Source organism: Mesocricetus auratus, unplaced genomic scaffold (genome assembly GCF_017639785.1).
Source record: "Mesocricetus auratus isolate SY011 unplaced genomic scaffold, BCM_Maur_2.0 Super-Scaffold_6730, whole genome shotgun sequence".
In the NCBI taxonomy this organism is placed as follows: Eukaryota; Metazoa; Chordata; class Mammalia; order Rodentia; family Cricetidae; genus Mesocricetus; species Mesocricetus auratus.
The window spans coordinates 117,963,487-117,979,057 of NW_024429184.1; the positions used below are offsets into that span (position 1 = coordinate 117,963,487).

Below are 15,571 nucleotides of genomic sequence, written 5' to 3' on the forward strand. Positions count from 1 at the left end.
ATTATAGGTATGAGCTACCACATTAGCCTATCACAGATTTTCTTTGCTGGCACTTCAAAACCAGTAGTTTAGCATGACCTTGTATATTTTAGTCTGTGCTCACTTATAAATAAAATAGCTATATATAATTAAGGCAATCATCAATTAAAATGAATAAGTAAAATATATTACAATTTCCTGAATTCAAATACAGCAAAAATTTTATAAACTACACTTAACTTCTGCTTTTCATACACATGATGCACTTGATAACTAAGTATCTTTACTAACTTAAAAAAAGAGTCAAAAATGTATTTAACCAAGAATTCTTAAAATACAGAGTGTGAACTTTTTTAAGAAATGAAAAAATTAACATCAGAGATTATATATTTAGTGTGTCAAATATTTCTTAGATAATCTTGTATGACATCTTAGAGAGATCTACACTTTTTATTGTCATTGTGAGACAGGGTCTCTCCATGTAGGCCACGGTCCTACAGAGATCCTCCTGCCTCTGCCTCCCAAGTCCTGATAAGATCTACTTTTAAAGAGAAAATCAAGAGAGTACCTGCTGCTTCTAGCAATGCTTCCAGTCTTGCTTGGGTCTCTGGATCCACTGTTCGTAAATCAGCTCCTTCTGCTGTACTTGACAAGAATATCTCTGACGTTTTAAGGACTGGGTTATCCAAATCTTCTTGGTCCAAAATAAATGATTCAACCTGTTTATGAATTAAAGATGCAACAATGATGGAGCTGATGCCAGCACGACTACAATAACTATAATCTAAGTCAGTATTATTTGAAATTTAATTATAACCAGATAATTATGAGGACAGAACTTTGAGGGAGCAGTCTCTGTTAATCTTCAAGCATGATGACAGGTATAACTCAGACACACTAAGTTTCTTGGAGAGCACTGTATTTTTATGTTCTTAGCACAGAGCACGAAAATCTATATATACATGTGTTTTTTATGAAGCATATGCACATAACCTTTCAGGAAATTGTACACAGAACGAGACAGCAAAATAACAATCACACACAAACACATACAGCTAGGCCTCCCAGTGAAGACCTGCAATCCTAGCTGCTCAAGAAGCTGAGGCAAGAAGATCAAAGTGCAAGGCTTACCTAGGCAACTTACTTGTCCTAAGTAAACCCTTGTCCTAAGTAAACAGAAAAAGAGCTGGGGAGTGGTGGTGGTGGGGCAGTGGATGACTGAGAGTAAAAAAAGTACTTGCTGCCAAACCTGAGATCTTAGTTTTATCAGGGAAACCCATATTGTAACAAAGAACTGAATCCTGCAAGTTGTCCTCAGATCTCTACACTGACACCCATATGTGCACACAGACCTCTATCTACACTGACACACATTTGGACACACATATACAAATACAGATAAACAAAGGGGGGCTGGGTATGTGATTAGAACACTTGCCTAATGTGCAAAACTCTAGGCTCAATCTCCAAAACAGAAAAATAGATAACAGCATTGCTAGGCCATTTCTTCTGACTCTAAAAAGAGTCAGATTTAACCCACTGCTGGGTATAGTGGTGCATACCTAAGGACATATCATACTTAGCAAGCATTTGATGTGTATTTTGCTGTAATTAATGAACAGTATGAACAAAAATAAATTTAAAAAATATACACGGAGCACTCCATTTTTAAATCAAGTTAATTCTAACTGAATTTTAAAAAATTAAGGTGCACAGCTGGGCAGTGGTAGCCCACATCTTTAATACCAGCACTCGGGAGGAGAGGCAGTTGGATCTCTGTGAGTTTAGGCAGCCTGGTCTACAGAGCGAGTTCTAGGACAGGCTCCAAAACTACACAAAGAAACTCTGTCTTAAAATACAAAGACAAAAACCAGAAAACAAATAAAAAAATTAAGGTACACAGTTTTCTTGGAATTTGTTAAGATTTATTTTTAATCATCTGTGGTGGTTTTAAGCTGACTGACAGATGGCTGGGCGTCTAGCTCAGGTTCTCTGCCAGAGCAGTGTAACACAGCCTTAGTCACTGAGCCACCTTTCTAGCCCACAGTTAACATCAATATTAGGTCTATTTTATTTTTTCTACCTACTGTTCTGTCTCCCATCTCATAAAGGTACAAAAATTGAAATTTTCAATGATACAACTAAGGTCTAAGACTAATAATGGTAAAATCATAAAACAAAATCTTTTAATAATCAGTATCTAGTTCTATCTTACTCTTAGCCTATATATATATTTAAGATTTATTTATTATGTATAGTGTCCTGTCTGCATGTAACCCTGCAGGCCAGAAGAGGGCACTGGATCTCATCACAGATGGTTATGAACCTCCATGTGGTTGCTGGGAATTGAACTCAGGATCTCTGGAAGACCAGCTAGTGTTCTTAACCTCTGAGACATCTCTCCAGCCCCTTAGCCTATATTTCTAAAAACAGGATTTTTTTTTTGGCCAGATGGTGGCACATGACTTTGATCCCAGCACTTGGTAGGCTGAGGCAGGTGGATCTCTGTGAGTTCAAGGCCAGCTGAGGCTGTTAAAACAGAGAACCGTGTCTTGAAAACCAAACCAAAACAAAAACATTCAAGGATGGAGGTATAGCTCAATGGAAGAAAACTTACTTAGTATGCGGAGGGCCCAGTACTACTCCCCTCCAAAAAAAGGCCAAACTAAAACATATTCATTATTTTAGTTGTATACATACTACACTTAGCCATGTGGTCACACCAAGCAAAGACAAGTGACATCACCTAAGAGCTCAAATACAAGTTAAAAAAAAAAAAAAGAATTGTATTGAGTAGATAGTTGAATATTAGCAGTCACAAATTTCATTTTTGGTAGTCTTTACAAGCAAGGTGTGCTGTTATCTCAGCACCTAGAAGGTAAAAGCCAAGGATAGCCTTGGCTATGCAATACATTTGAGACCAAACCTGGATTATCCTGTCTCAAAAACAAACAAACAAAAAATGGATTGGGGAGAGGAAGATAACACAGTGGGTAAAGATAGTTGCCACACACTCTGTCAACCCAAGTTCAAACCCTAAAACTCATGCAGCGGAGCCGGGCGGTGGTGGTGCACGCCTTTAATCCCAGCACTCGGGAGGCAGAGGCAGGCGGATCTCTGTGAGTTCGAGGCCAGGCTGGACCGACAGCCTCCAAAACAATACAGAGAAACCCTGTCTCGTAAAACCAAAAAACAAAACAAAACAAACAAACAAACAAAAAACTCATGCAGCGGGAGAAAAAACCAACTTCCACACTTTGTCTTCTGACCTACATACACAGTTATATAAACTTAAAAAAATCTCATCTCAGGGGATTGAGGTAGGAAGATCATGAAGTTAGTCAGCACAGCCTAGTCTCAAAAAATTATTTATAGCATCGTGCACATCTCTTAGTTTAAGCTACTTGGGATGTTGATGTACAATAAATGATCAATGAGTCTGCAAGTTGAAGACTAGCCTGGGCAACATAGCAAGACCCATCTCAAAAAAAATAAAAAATAAAAAAAAGCAGTAGCTATAAACCTACACTCATCACTCCTCAGCCTACCGGCATGGTGACATGTCTTTAATGCCAGCACTCCAGAGACAGAGGTAGGCAGATCTGGAGTTCAAGACCAGTGTGAACATAGAGAGTTCTAGGACAGATGGCTATATAGACAGACCCTGTCTCAACACCCCCCCCAAAAAAGATAAACATATAAACAGATTTTAAAACTCAAAGGTCTGAATCAGGTCAAATCCTGACTCTTGCTAGATGTGGGAGTACACATCTATATCCTAGTCAGAAGCCAAGAAAGGAGATATCAAGTTCAAGCCTAGCCTGGGCTGGGTACAGAAATCCTGCCTCAAAAATAAACAAAAAAGAAAGAAAAAACCTAGCCCTATCATTAACTGGATATAACTGTGTACATTACATATTATTCCCTCATATACAAATTAAGAACCATATAATTTTTCTTATGTGGTACCAACAGGGTTTATTTTTAGAATATATAAGGAAGCATTTTAGTACAGTGGACAATGAGCCCTCAACATATTATAGTTATTACTATGATTCTGGAAGTGAAAGCATATATTCCAGGACATAAATAGCCTGATGTTCAGAACTATAGCAGTTTGGTAGGGCTCAAAGAGAAAAAAACAAATGGAGGTCAGTGAGGAATAGTCTAGAAAAATAATAAAAGCAAAATCCTAAATAATCTTGTATGCTATGAAAAAAATATATATTTTTTTCTTTTTTGGGAACTATTCAACAGTCCAGTCTAGCAGCAATCCTATTACCTCAACTGCAACAGTTCCAGGACTACATGTGTAAGCCACCAAGGTAGCTAAAATGAATAGTTTGGTAAAAGAGAACTTTGATGGCAAGGTAAAGATCTGGAAACACAAGATTAGAGGCAGACAGACAGCTCAGTTTCATTACAGCAGAAGTGAGAACACAGAAAAAGGAATGAGTTAGATGTTAGAAGTTGCAGCAGTGTGAGCTATGAGGTCTCTGACTTGACTTAGGGCAATGAGTTACTAGTTTTAGGGAAATTCTACTTACACCACAGATGATGAGAGTGACTATTTAGTTCAGTGCTAAAACACTTGCCTAGGATGATGCACAAAACCACATGTATTTAATGTTCAGCACCACACACACACACACACACACACACACACATACAGTTTATAAGATAAAGTAGTTGGACTTTTGCTAAAACATGAGCACAAGACACAAGACAAAAATCCATGATAACTGAGTAGGAATGCTTTTATTTTAAATCATTACCCCTTTAAGTTCACCTTTTTTAAAAAAAGATTTCTTTATTTATTTTATATATATGAGTGCATGTATGCATGCACACCAGAAGAAGGCATCAGATTCCATTATAGACGGCTGTGAGCCACCATGTGATTGCTGGGAATTAAACTCAAGACCTCTGGAAGAGCAGTCCACGCTCTTAACTGCCAAGCCATCTCTCCAGCCTGTAGGTTCACCTCTTAAGGCCCATCCATGACCTCAAGTAAAGACTCAAACACTACCTTTATAGAGATCATGGCTCTGTGGCAATCCAAGACATCAAATAATGAGTTAATTAAATTGCAACATTCCTGGGACACACAATATAATTCATTAATATTGAAAGGAATTTAAAAGGACATAAGTTTTCTCATTCCCTGAAATGTTCCTATTACTGAAAAGAACTGATATCTTTAGGAGCAGGAAATACTTTTTTCATCATCTAAAGTCTAGCATAAAGCTTAACAAATAAGATGACTAAATAAATAAATCTACTCAAAAATATCAATCAGGCAAAACTTGGTGGTATAATCCTGTAGTCACAGATACCTAGGAGATTGAGGCAAGAAATTCAAAGCCTGATAGAACTGAGTTCAAGGCCAGCCTGGGCAATTTATTGAGACTCATCTCAAAAGGAAAGAGGGCTTGAATCCTTAGCACTATCAAAGAAAAACATACAAAACTGGGAGCTAGGCATTATTGCTCATGTTTATAATCTTAACACTTGGAGAAGCTGAAATATAATTGCTGTAAATTCCATGGCAGCCTGGGCTACACTCCTTGAGTTATACACTTCCTGAGTTATAAAACAGTCTGGATAATACTACAGTATGAAATGGCATCAAAAAAAAAAAAAAAAAACAACAAAGGACAGGCAGTGCATGCCTTTAATCCCAGCACTTGGGAGGCAGAGGCAGGTGGATCTCTGTGAGTTTGAGGCCAACATGGTCTACAGAGTGAGTGCCAGGACAGCCAGGGCTCCACAGAGAAACCCTGTCTCTAAAAACCAAAGGAAGAAAGGAAGGAAGCAAGGAAGGAGGGAGGGAGGGAGGAGAGACTGGGGATATAGCTCATCCACAGAGCAATGTCCAAGACCCTAGGTTTCATAGTTCCCAGTTAAATTTTTCTTTTTGGCTAGAGTGTGTGTATGTGTGTGTTTTCTGTGTCCCAAAGCATGCACGTGCAAGTCAGAAGACAACTTGTAGGAATCAGTTCTCTCCTTCTGCTATATAGTTTCTAAAGATTGAACTTGAGTCATCAAATTTAACAGCAAGCATTTTATCAGAATTCTTAAATAAATCACCAAGGACTAAAACTTTTGAAAGATTTTTTTCTTTTTTTTCAAAGAAGACAGATCCTTGGCCCTGCATAGGATATGTGAATACTTTACCACTAAGATACAATCACCCATTCTTATTTTGTTTTAGTTTGAGACAGGGTGTTGTGTAACTCACTATGTAGCTAAGAACCTTGAATCTCTGATTATCCTGCCTCTACCCTCAAATGCTGAGATATAGGTGTACATCGCCAAGCCTACTTTATGTGTAGCTCACAATCAGGGATCCATCCACACCAGGTTAGCACTCTACAAACAAGCTATAGCCTCAACTGCTTAGGAGAAGGGGTAAAGAGGTAGAGGCCAGAGAACAATCTCAGATGCCCTTTCTGCTCAGGCATTATACACCTTGTTTTTTGAGAAAAGGTCTCTCACTGAGCCAATTAAGTTAGGCTAGGCTAGGCTAAGCTGGTTAGCTAGCAGCCAGCAATCTCAAAGGGATTTACCTATCTTGGTCTCCCCAGGGTGGAATTACAAACACATACTGCCACTTGTGGCTTTCTACTTTTTACATGGATATTGGGGATCTAACTCAGATCACTGTGCCTGCCTGGCAAGCACTTTATCAACTGAGTTATCTTACCCAGCCACCCTTATCCTTTGATTCCTTAATGTACAGCATGGATACTCCATGATCCTCTTGCCTTAGCTTCCCTGTATTCTAAGACACAGGCATGGACCTTTAGAATTCTTTCGTTTTTATTTCTTTCTTTTGAGATAGGGTTCATTGTAGCCTTGCTGTCTTCTAACTCCTAACTCAGTATGCACTGAGGACAGCCTTTAACTTCTGATCCTCCTGCCTCTACCTCCCAAATACTGGAATTATATATAGTCTTGTACCACCAAACTTGGTTTTATGAAGTACTGGGATAAAACCCAGAATTTCCTATTATACTAAGCAAGCTATCTACCAATGGAGCTACATTCCCAGCCTGAACTATGGAATTTTATTATGAAAGATGAGTTCATGAAAGAGTTTCTTCTGTAAAAAATGAGTAAGACTAGAGAGATGACTTAGTGGTTAAAAGCACATACTACTGTTGCAGAGGATCAGAGATCTATTCCTAGCACTCATCTCAGAACCACCTCTAGCTCCAGCTCAAGCAGAATTTGATTCCTCTGGCCTCCACGGATACAAGCGCTCACATGCAGACTCCACACACAGCTCCACACAGACATATAATTAAAATAAAAAAAAAAGACTTGAAAAAAGCCAAAGAATGAATGAGTAAACAATGTCAAAAGATCAGTAACAGGGTTCCAAGTTACACAGTTACATTATACATCTATAACGTATCTTCTGGCATGCAGGTGTACATGCAGATAGAGCACACACACAAAAATACATAAATCTTAAAAAAAAAAAAACCCTTTACTTCTGGTCATATATCCAAAGAATGGAACACAGTATCTATATCTGTCCACCTATGTTCACAGCAGCATTATTCATAACCATCAAAAGCTGGGCATGGTGGCACATCCCTATAATTACATTCCCAAGGCTAAAGGAGGATGATCAAGAGTTCAAAGCCAGGTTGGGTGTGGTGACTTTAATCCTAGCACTTGGGAGGCAGGAGGATCTCTGAGTTTGAGGCCAGCCTGGTTGCATATGGAATTTTAGGACAGCTAGGACTAAATAGAGAACCCTGGTTGTTTTTTTTTTTTTTTTTTAAGAGTTCAAAGCCAGCATGGGCTACAAAACAAGACCTGTGCTTCCTCCAAGACTAGAGAGTTGGGTGATTATGGGAGGAGCAAGAATTCAAGGTCATCCTAAACTACATAGCAAGTTTGAGGTCAGCTTGGGCTATTCAAGACCCTACCTCAATGCAGACACAAGAGAAAAGAAGAAAAAAACTGAGGGAAAAAGAGAAAAGGGATAGGCATCTGTAATCCCAGCATTTAGGGCTTGAAGGCACAAGGATCCTGAGTTGCAGGCCAACCTGGGCTGTATGTGTGACACTGTATCAAGAAAGGGGGAAACAGGGACAACAAAGATGGCTATGAAGGTAAAAGTACTGTCACACAAACCTAACAATCTGAATTGGACCCAGATCTCCAAGTGGAAAGAGAGAACCAACTTTCAAAAGTTGTCCTCTGACCTCCACATTCAGGCAATGGCCATGCACTTCGCTTCCTTCCTCACCCCCACCCGCTCTCACACACAATTTTTTAAAGGAACATTAAAAAATGAAAAAAGGAGTTCATTACTTGTCCTTTATTAGATTTATGAACTACATGTTATATGTTTAAAGATGCTTTAAAAAAATCAACAAAAACAAAATTCTCATGCATTTCACAATAAGGTCTTCTTCCACTCAAACTAACCAGTTCTGCATTGCTCTAAATTCACAATTCATATAATCACAATATAGAAAAATTGATACTCTTGAAGTATATAACAGTAACAGTAATAGCACACAGCCTCTTCTTCATTTAAGATTTCCAATATCTCCAAAATTTACACACTAGAATACAAAGTTATATTTCCTATTTCATTACTGGTATTTATATAATAAAACCCTTTCTGCCTTGAACGCACTAAAAGTCTTCATAACACGTTTTGTGTTTACTTTCATGAAAACTAGGTAAACTTTTTTAAAATATCAAAAATAAAAGTTCTTTTAACCGATAAACTTACTTTAGAAAGTTTAAAATATTTCTGACTAGTTTTACATTAAACTTTTCAGTACCTTCCTTTTATTTCTCTCTTGTTCAGGTTATGTGTAAGCCTTGGGATTCTATTAAAAGCAGTGAGTCATCTTGTTTACCCCAAGTTTGAATACAGAGTATTCATGGCAAAATTGCCATCCCTGGCAAGAGTGGCCTTTATACCAGTGGTTCTCAATCAAGAGTGATTTTGTTCCCAGGAGGCATCATACGAATGTCTGAAGAACTTGGGTCTATCTCAATTACATGGTTTCTATTGGCATATAGTGGATCGATAAAGATGCTGCATGGGAGAACACTCACAGTAAAGAATTAATCTTGCCCAAAATGTCAGTATGCTACTGAAAAACCCTCCTCTGTATTATATAACTATAGCCGAGAGGTGGTGGCGCATGCCTTTAATCCCAGCAGAGGCAGGCGGATCTCTGTGAGTTCAAGGCCAGGCTGGACCAGCCTCCAAAACAATACAGAGAAACCCTATCTCGTAAAACCAAAAAAAAAAAAAAAAAAAAAAAAAAAAACCCACAAAAGCAAAAACAAATATCTATAAAGGAAATTGCCAGTGGAGGAAAAACAAACTCTATATGGTCTATGCTTTTGTCTTAACTACTGACCTCCCTATCCAGCCTATGCTTTAGAATCTAAAAGTAATTTTCAAAGAGAGAGAAAAAAAAATCCCTATAAAGTTTTTACATAATTGTAAATATGGCACATGCTTAAAAAAACTATCAGTTTATTAAAAGAAGATTGCTGGCTACAGGGCTAGTTGAGATGGGAAGAACTTTTACTTTATATGTTTTTAGTTTTTCAAGACAATGTTTCTCTGTAGCTTTGGAGGCTGCCCTGAACTCACTCTGTAGACCAAGCCGGCCTCGAACTCACAGAGATCCACTTGCCTCTGCCTCCCAAGTGCTGGGATTGAAGGCATTTGCAATAACCACCTGGCTATCTTTGCGATCTAGACTGTTGAATTGTTCTTCATGAGACTGCTTGGTTTTATAATAATTTTAACCTCTTTTCCCCTTTAATGGAGATTGAACCCAGAGATGTATGTGTATTAGGCAAGAGTTCTACCAGACCATGAGCTACACCTTAAGCCCCATAACTTTGTAGTAATCTACCCCACCCATGCACCTCACAGGGTTGGCCTGAAACTTGGTATATAGTATACAGACCAGGCAGGCTGACATTGAACTCAGAAAATGGTCTGCCTGGGATTAAAGGGAGGTAGGTGTGTGTGTGTTTATAATTTTTATAATTTTAATTTTATAATTTTAAAAGATGTCACACATTATCCAAATATAGTATATGTATGCTTTTATGACAGGTAACTTAAAAATTATACATCTAAAAACATCTTTTAGGAATTGTTTTCTTTCAACTTATTTGGAGAGGTATCACCCTAAAATTCACATTCAATAACGGGTTTGCAACTAGGACTAGAGGTTCAAGTCTTTGATCCCAGCACTAGTGAGGCAGAGGCAGATAAATCTCTGTGAGTTTGAAGCCAGTTCACATAGTGAGTGCCAGGACAGCCAGAACTACATAGTAAGACCCTGTCTCAAAACAAACAAACAAACAAATAATGGTTTGTGAGCTGGAAAGATGGTTCAGTAGTTAAGAATACTTAACTGCTCTTCCAGAGGATCTAAGTTCAATTCCCAGAATGCATATGGTGGGTGGCTCACAGCTGTCTTTGATTTTAGACCCAAGGAGACCCAATGGTCTCATCTGGCCTCTCTGGGCACTGCATACAGATATATGCAAACAAAACACACACACCTAAAATAACTTAAAATAAAATACACTGGCTGTAAGGAGAGATGGTTTAGTGGTTAAGATCATGGACTTGAGTTCAGATTCCAGCACCCATACTGGATTGCCTTCCAATTCTAGAGATTCCAACAAACCCACACATATAGCACACAAACATACATATACATAAAATAAATCTTTAAAAAATAATTTAAACTCATTTATATGTGCTTTGTTTGAGACAGGTTCTCATGTAGCTCAGGCTGGCCCTGCTATGAAACTGAGGCTGGCCGCATTCTTCCAACTTATTGGATTATAGTTCTGTAGCTAGCTCTAAGAAATTTTTAATCTGATTTCTATTATCCAATGCAAATTCTGACTCCTGTAGTCAAGGACTTATAGGAAGAAAGGAGAGACTCCATAACCCTGAAAAAATACAAAACAGATATTCCTCTATATTAAAACCACACGAAACAGTTGGATCTGGTGGCATCAGCCTATTAACACTGAGGCTGAAGAAGTATTAAAAGTTTTAGATCCAGTGTGGTGGCACAGGTACTTGTGAATTCCAGCACTTGGAAAGCAGAGGTGCCCTGAGTTTCAGGACAGCCAGGGCTTCACAGTGAGACTACATCAAAAAAACACACAAAAAATAAAAAACCAGCCGGGAGTTGGTGGCGCACGCCTTTAATCCCAGCACTTGGGAGACAAAGGCAGGAGGAGCTCTGTAAGTTCGAGGACAGCCTGGTCTACAGAGCAAGTTCCAGGACAGCCTCCAAAACAATACAGAGAAACCCTGTCTCAAAAAACCAAATAAATAAATAAATAAATAAATAAATAAATAAATAAATAAAAATAAAAAACCAACAACAAAAACAAACAACAGAAAGTTTAGTCCTTGCCTCAGCTAAAGAGAAAGTTGAAGGTTAGCCTGAGCAACTTGGTAAACCCCTATCTCAAATCTTACAAAGTAAAGAGGTACGAGGGATGTAATTACAGAGTACTGCTAGCATATGCAAGGTCCTGGGTTTAATCCCCAGCACAGCTAAACAAATAAATAACCTAATGATGGCTTCCCTAAGATAATATAACTTTGGTTTTTTGTTTTTTAAATTGCAAGGAGGCTGGTACGATAGTTCTGCAGTTATAAACATGTCAAACCAGACCATCTCAGTTCACACCCCAGAACTCAGAGAACTGACTTCACAAGTTGTCCTACGGCATCCACAAGAATGCTATCATACACACATGCATTGCGCATGCACACACAATAATAATAATAAAAATAATAGTAAATAAAAGTAAGAGAAAAAACGAAAAATTTACTAATAGTAGTAGTCCTAGATCCCCACCTCAAACTACAGAACCTTTTTAACCTAACCAGCAGAAGACGGTATTGGGTCTTTTATTTCTCATTTCTCACCTTCTGCCCCAAATGGGGAAGAAGACAATCTCCACTTCCACCCATGAAACAACTAATTCATTGTTTTTAAAATAATTTAGGAAATATGAAAATTAGGATTTTATTATTATTCACCAAATACTTCATAGGTTTGTATTTTTCCTAAGAATATTATATTAGCCCTTCTAAAACAGGATAAAACAGTTCATGAAAGAGAAACAGAAAAGGTAAATAACTTAAGGAAAATAGTTCATTTCATTTACAAAAACAGACTATAAGCCCTACAACACTTACTGCTACTATGAAACATTTTAGTAATTTCTTCTCTGAAAAAAAGAAAAACCCACAAAAATAGCTTCCGTTCTCCACAGGCTAAGAATCTGCATGTACATTGAACCCCACCCTAACTCCGAAAAATACTCTGTAAGCTTAGAGATCTACATTTCAAAACTAAAAGTTTTTCTTTTTTAAAGGGAAGAAGAAAAGGCCAGACAGACAGACATAATGGTGGCACCGACAGAAGACTGCCTAGCAAACACAAGTCCAGCCTGGGCTACAATGTACAACCCTGTCCAAAAAAAGAAAAAAAAAAATCTGAGTTCACATACACATACCCAAATTCATTTTTTTCTTGCACAAAATATATTATAAGTAAACATGAGAATAAGAATAAGTATTCTGGCCAGGCATGGTGGTGCAAGCCTTTAATCCCAGCACTTGGGAGGTAGAAGCAGGTGGATCTCTGTGAGTTGGAGGCCAGCTTGGTCTACAAAGAAAGTTCCAGGACAGCCATGTCTGCTACACAGAGAAACCCTGTCATGAAAAAACAAACAAACAAACAAAAAAAGCCCAAACAACAACAGAATAGGTGTTCTGAGGCTGGAGAGAAGGCTTAGCACTGTTAGGGACCTCAGTTCAATTCCTAACATCCACACGGTGGCTCACAAACAGCTGTAAACTCCAGTTTCAGGGGACATACACCCTCTTTTGAACATACACCCTCTTTTGTTTTGCATACACAGGCAAAACACCATTACATATAAAACTAAAAAAATTTAGTATGAAGCTGGGCATGGTGGCACATACACTCAACCCTGGTACTTTGGAAGGCAGAAGCAGGCTGATCTCTGTGAAGTCAAGCCAACCTGTCTACAAAGCCAGTTCCAGGCCAGCCAGAGCTACATATTAAGACATTGTCTTAAAAAGAAAGAAAAGGTATAGATTATACCCATAGCTTTAACAAAACATTTTATGAAACAGTGTGTGTATGTGTGTGTGTGTGTGTGCGCGCGTGTGTGTGACAGAAGCAAACACTGAGACAGGAATTTGACTTGGAAGTTCACTAGCACTTTTATCTGTGAAGACATTTAAACACTATTCATAAAAGTAACCTCTAATCTCATCCATGCCAATTATGTTGAAAGTGGCTCCCCAAATCAAGGAGACTATCTTCCCATAACATTTAGAATAAAGCCAACCCTTTTCAGGGTCTCCCTTTTAAGTTCCAAAGAAAAATGAAGCAAAATTTTAGAATCTATAAAGTTAACCACCACTTTATTCCTCAGCTAACCATTCATGTGTTCTGAGCTCAGTTCTCACCAAATTTCACTGAAAGTTTAAAACCTTCCACAAACCCAGAATCAAGGGACCTACAGACTCTCCCAACCACTGACTACCCAAGAAAACTTCTTTTCTCATCTTGGCTTAGAATTTATTTTCTTACAGTGAAATTCAAAAATATGGATGGAAAGCACACACAGCCCCCCCCCAAAGTATGTTGAGTTCAAATAAACTTCTGTTCAGACCTAGGGATAACAATGTGTAACTGTACTATGCAATCATTTCTCCTTATTTCTCTCAAATGCACAAGCCAAGCTCATTGTGGCACACAGAAATTCCTGTACTTTAACACCAGGACCAGAGGTTAAAGTCACAAAGGATGAAGCAGGCATGTTAGGACTAACATAGAACAAATACTTAGCTAGGCATGGTGGTGCACACCTGTAATCCTGCACTAAGGAGATACAGGTACAAGGATCATATAAAGTTTGGTCAGTCTGGTCTACACAGCAACTCACAGGCTAATTTAAAACATTCAATGAATCATAGCCCAAAACAAACAAACAAAAACGGCAACTGAGCTCTTTAAACATCACAGTACTCCCTGACTACTGTCAAAGAAAACAGCAACTTATAAATGTATATGTATGCGATTAAGTGTGCCAATATCTACAACTATGTCTGTAGCCTTTTCCCCCAAGAGACCAAAGACAGTATCTACCATCCTAAGTTGCTCACAAGTGCAATGTGCACGCGGGGATATACACCTGCGCTAAAGGAAATGAAAGAGCTCAACTCAATTGTCTTCACAAGAGAAGGTGTCTGGAGGATGCCTCACCTTCTCCCAGGCTAAAACCTCAGCGCTCGACTATCCAACTCCGAAGCTCAAAGATGCCTTGGAACTTCCTTTTCCTGTCTAACTTCACAAAATGTCCAAGAGCCAGTCACGTGATTTTCCAGCGTGAAAGCTGAGAACTTAATACTCACCTGCCTCAAACTAAGAGAAAACAAGAAGCGCTCTACTTAAATGCATAGGCAAGGCAACTCGTGGGGCAGAGCAGCAGCAGAAAGGCTCTGCGAGCTGGCTGCGTCCGCCAGCCAGTTTCTCCGGCTCCCTCAGTACCAAGGGCAGGGACTCCGCTCCAAAGACCCCGCCCTCCCCCATCTCCGACACCGGGTGGGCGGGAGGCAGCCTGCGGAGTCCGGGTTCCCGCGCGAAGCTCGCAGGCCAAGCAACTCCCTATTGTGGGTCTACGGGCGATGACGGACGCGCGGCGAGGAGCAAGCAGGGTGTTCGCTGGGTCCGCGCCTCTGCCACCGGCAAAGCCTCGCGGGCGACTGCTGTCAGAGAGCAGGGCGCCCAGGGCGCGGGCGAGAGAGCAGCCGGGCGCGGACCCGAGGAAAGCGCAACGCTAGAGACCGCGGTCCTGGAGCTGTACCTCGGACACCTCGTCCTCGTCGCTCCCGGAGGCACCGCCTCCGCCGCCCGTCCTCAGCACGGCAGCCGCCAACTTGAAATCCAGCGCCGCGTCCCCTCCGCCCGCGCCGCCGCCCGGCGTGGGCCCAGCCTCCCCAAAGAGCCTCACGGTGCGGATTCCCAGCCCGACCCCTCCCGGCGGAGGCGGCTCCGAGGCCCCGGCTGGGGTGGATCGCGGAGCCACGGAGTCCAGATCCTCCTCAAAGGCGCTGCCGCCCCCGCTGTCCGTCAGCATGGTTCGCACGCGCCGCCGCCGCCGAGTCAGTCCCCGCCGCCGCCGCCGCCGCCGCGGGTCCCGGGAAGGTGCGGAGCAGCAGGAGGAAGACGCGTCTCCTTCCCCCCGTCCCAGCAGCGCCACTAACTTCTCACCGCCTAACCTGCTGCCTCCCGCCCCTCGGACTCATCACTGGCTGCGGCCGCCCGGCGCCTGCAAACCATTGGCCGAAGCCATCTGTCGCTCACGCTCCCGTCACGCGCGGCTCGCTGGCTCGCAGCCCTCAAGCTGCGTTGACCCGCGCAGGCCTGGGCGGTTGCGAGCTCCCGCCTCCGCCTCCTCCCGAGCCGGCTTCCGGTCCTCCTCTCTGGCCATTGGTCGGCCTCCGTGACGA

The 15,571-nt window shown here is 40.7% G+C and overlaps 1 protein-coding gene across 10 annotated transcripts in view; it reads right to left on the reverse strand.

Annotated features, from left to right (window-relative positions):
* Positions 1-15,321, reverse strand: part of LOC101832879 (ankyrin repeat and KH domain-containing protein 1) — a 103,805-nt gene extending 88,484 nt beyond the window's left edge. For all 10 annotated transcript variants that reach the window (XR_005875771.1, XM_013112718.3, XM_040741952.1 and 7 more), the window contains exons 1-2: positions 14,926-15,321; positions 548-698 (exon numbers count right to left, since the gene is read on the reverse strand). Coding sequence is in view for 9 of the 10 variants with exons in the window: in XM_013112718.3 (XP_012968172.1) it covers positions 548-698; positions 14,926-15,198 (424 nt within the window). In the remaining variant the exon portion in view is untranslated. The remainder of the gene's footprint in view (positions 1-547; positions 699-14,925) is intronic.
* Positions 15,322-15,571: the final 250 nt, after the last annotated feature.